General features: G+C 70.3%; 1 protein-coding gene across 1 annotated transcript in view; it reads right to left on the bottom strand.

Moving 5' to 3' along the window:
- GCGR (glucagon receptor) overlaps positions 1 to 1917 on the bottom strand; it is a 3624-nt gene extending 1707 nt beyond the window's left edge. The window contains exons 1-7 of the mRNA XM_077756494.1: positions 1856 to 1917; positions 1647 to 1783; positions 1381 to 1515; positions 696 to 803; positions 502 to 623; positions 309 to 415; positions 7 to 226 (exon numbers count right to left, since the gene is read on the bottom strand). Of these exons, the coding sequence (XP_077612620.1) occupies positions 7 to 226; positions 309 to 415; positions 502 to 623; positions 696 to 803; positions 1381 to 1515; positions 1647 to 1783; positions 1856 to 1917 (891 nt within the window). The remainder of the gene's footprint in view (positions 1 to 6; positions 227 to 308; positions 416 to 501; positions 624 to 695; positions 804 to 1380; positions 1516 to 1646; positions 1784 to 1855) is intronic.
- Between the last annotated feature and the right edge of the window lie 250 nt (positions 1918 to 2167).

Raw genomic sequence — 2167 nt, 5'->3', positions numbered from 1 at the left:
GAGCGCCCGCCCCGCGGCCGCCCGCCGCCCGGGGGCTGGGAGGCCCGGAGGCCGGGGCTGGGTGCTCACCCCGTCACTCAGCCAGAGGCTCACGCTGAGGTCGTCACCGATCTTCTGGCTGTAGCGGGTCTTGAGCAGCGTGTCGATGACCAGCACGGAACTGGCCTTGAGCACGAAGGACGCGAACAGGTTCGCGTGGATGTAGTTTCGCGTGCAGTGCAGCTTCCTGCGGGGACAGTGAGTCGATGCGCACCTGCCGCCCCGACCTGCCTCGGGGGGGGCCCCCCGCGCAGGGTGGGCGGGCGTACCTGAGGCCCAGCAGGGTGGCGAGGGCCAGGAGCAGGGCCCCCAGGGAGAGAGAGTACCCGACCGTGTACATCACCTGGAAGCTGCTGTACATCTTGGCCACGTCCTTCTGCAAAGCGTGGGGGCCGGTCAGGGATGGGGTGCCACCGCGCCCCGCCCCCCGCCGCCCCTGCCGTCCCCGCGCCGCGGGCCGACCTGGACCTCAATCTCCTCGTCGTCCATCTGGCACTGAGAAGCATTTCGCCACGGCTGCCCCCGGGGCCCGCGCACCCACTGCCCATCGGGCCCACACTTCTTGAAGACGAGGCGGTGCTGCACTGGAGGGGCAGGGGCAGGTCAGCGCCCGGCCCGGGCCCCCCAGGCCAAGCCCGCCTCCCCCCCGCGGTTACCTTTGTGGTGCCAGGGCAGGTACCAGGGGCAGGAGGTGCTGGCCGTGGTGTTGGGAGGGGTGTCTGGCCAGCAGGAGTACTTATCGAAGGTCCTATTACAGACCAGCTCTGCAAGGCAGGGCGGGGGCGGGGACTGAGCAGGGCCCAGCCCAGGGCCCACTTGCCTCGTCTCAGACGCCCCCCACCCCCACCCCCACCCAGGCTACCTCCCCGCACACACTCCCAACGCCCCCCTTGCGGTGCCTCCCTCTCTGGGGGCCGCACCGACTCTGTGGCTCGCACGCCCTCCTCTGCTCTGCCCGGCACGGGCCCTCTCCCTCCGCCGGACAGTGGCTCCCGGGCTCCGGGCAGCTCCGCCCGCCCTGATGTCTCGCTCCACGCCAAGTGGCCCTCGAACTTGTGCACCCCGTGCCCGCCTGGGCCATCTGCGCGGTGGCCCATCTGCCCCTGTGCCCGGGCCTCGCCCGCCACGCCATCCACGCGCCGGGCCTGAGGCTCCACGGGGTAAAGACGTGACCCCTGGGACCAGCGACGGGGGTGAGGTGCGCTGCGCAGCCCCCGGTTCTGGGCCAGCTCTTTTCCTTCCTGGTGTGTGGCCTTGGATAAGTCGCTGACTGGCCTTTCTGAGGCCCCCCTGTAAACAGGGGGTGGGGGGACGGGACGTGGTGAGAGGCTGGGGGCTCACCGGTGGGGGGGGGCAGCAGGCTCAGGTTGTAGAGACACTGGTCGCCGTACAGCTTCCACTTCTCAAACAGGAAGTCCATCACCTGGGCGAGGGGGACCTGTGGCTGGGCAGGCAGGCGAGGGGACAGGGGACGGGCTGCGTCAGGGGGAGGCAGGCGGTGGGCGTGAGCNCCCCCACCGGGTGAGGAGAGCCAGCTGGGCTCTGCCGGACGGACCGGCAGGCTTTCCTGCTTCCCTGAAGCCGCCCCTCTGAGCCTCCGGTCCTACTGGCGAGGTGGGGGCTGGGAGGGAGAAGATGCCAGAAGAAGTCGCTCTTTGCCAACGATGGGGTCGGGGTCCGGCCCTGTGCCAGGAGGCGCTGCCCCGGGTTGTGGAGGCTGTGCCGTCTNCGGCCACCATCCTGCCTGGCAGCAAAGCAGCTTGAAGCAGCGCCCCTAGCTCCCCCTCCTCCCTTCGGCTCTCGCCATCCTCCCCACCTATTCTTAGCCCCTGGGAAAGGCGGCTTGCCAGGCTGGGGCGGGGTGCCAGGGCCATCCATCACGGCGCTGTGGTTATCAAGATGGCCCCGGCCAGCTCCCGGCCTCGTCTGGGGTCCAGGGGTGCCGGGCACATGCCTAGGATGGTCCCGTCACACACACGCCCTCTTCCCGGGACTGGGGGTCCAGGTGTGCCCTCTCGGCCCCACCCGAGGATCAGGCCTGGCTTCCCGGGTCCCGTGGGGCACATCGTGCAGGTGGCTGGCGGCACGTGCCTTTGGGGTGATTAACGCTGGCTGCCAGGCACCCAGG

Source organism: Crocuta crocuta, unplaced genomic scaffold, assembly GCF_008692635.1.
Source record: "Crocuta crocuta isolate KB4526 unplaced genomic scaffold, BGI_CrCroc_1.0 scaffold50, whole genome shotgun sequence".
Taxonomy (NCBI): Eukaryota; Metazoa; Chordata; class Mammalia; order Carnivora; family Hyaenidae; genus Crocuta; species Crocuta crocuta.
Note: the sequence above shows the minus strand (reverse complement) of the source record. Positions and strands in the feature narration are given on the sequence as shown.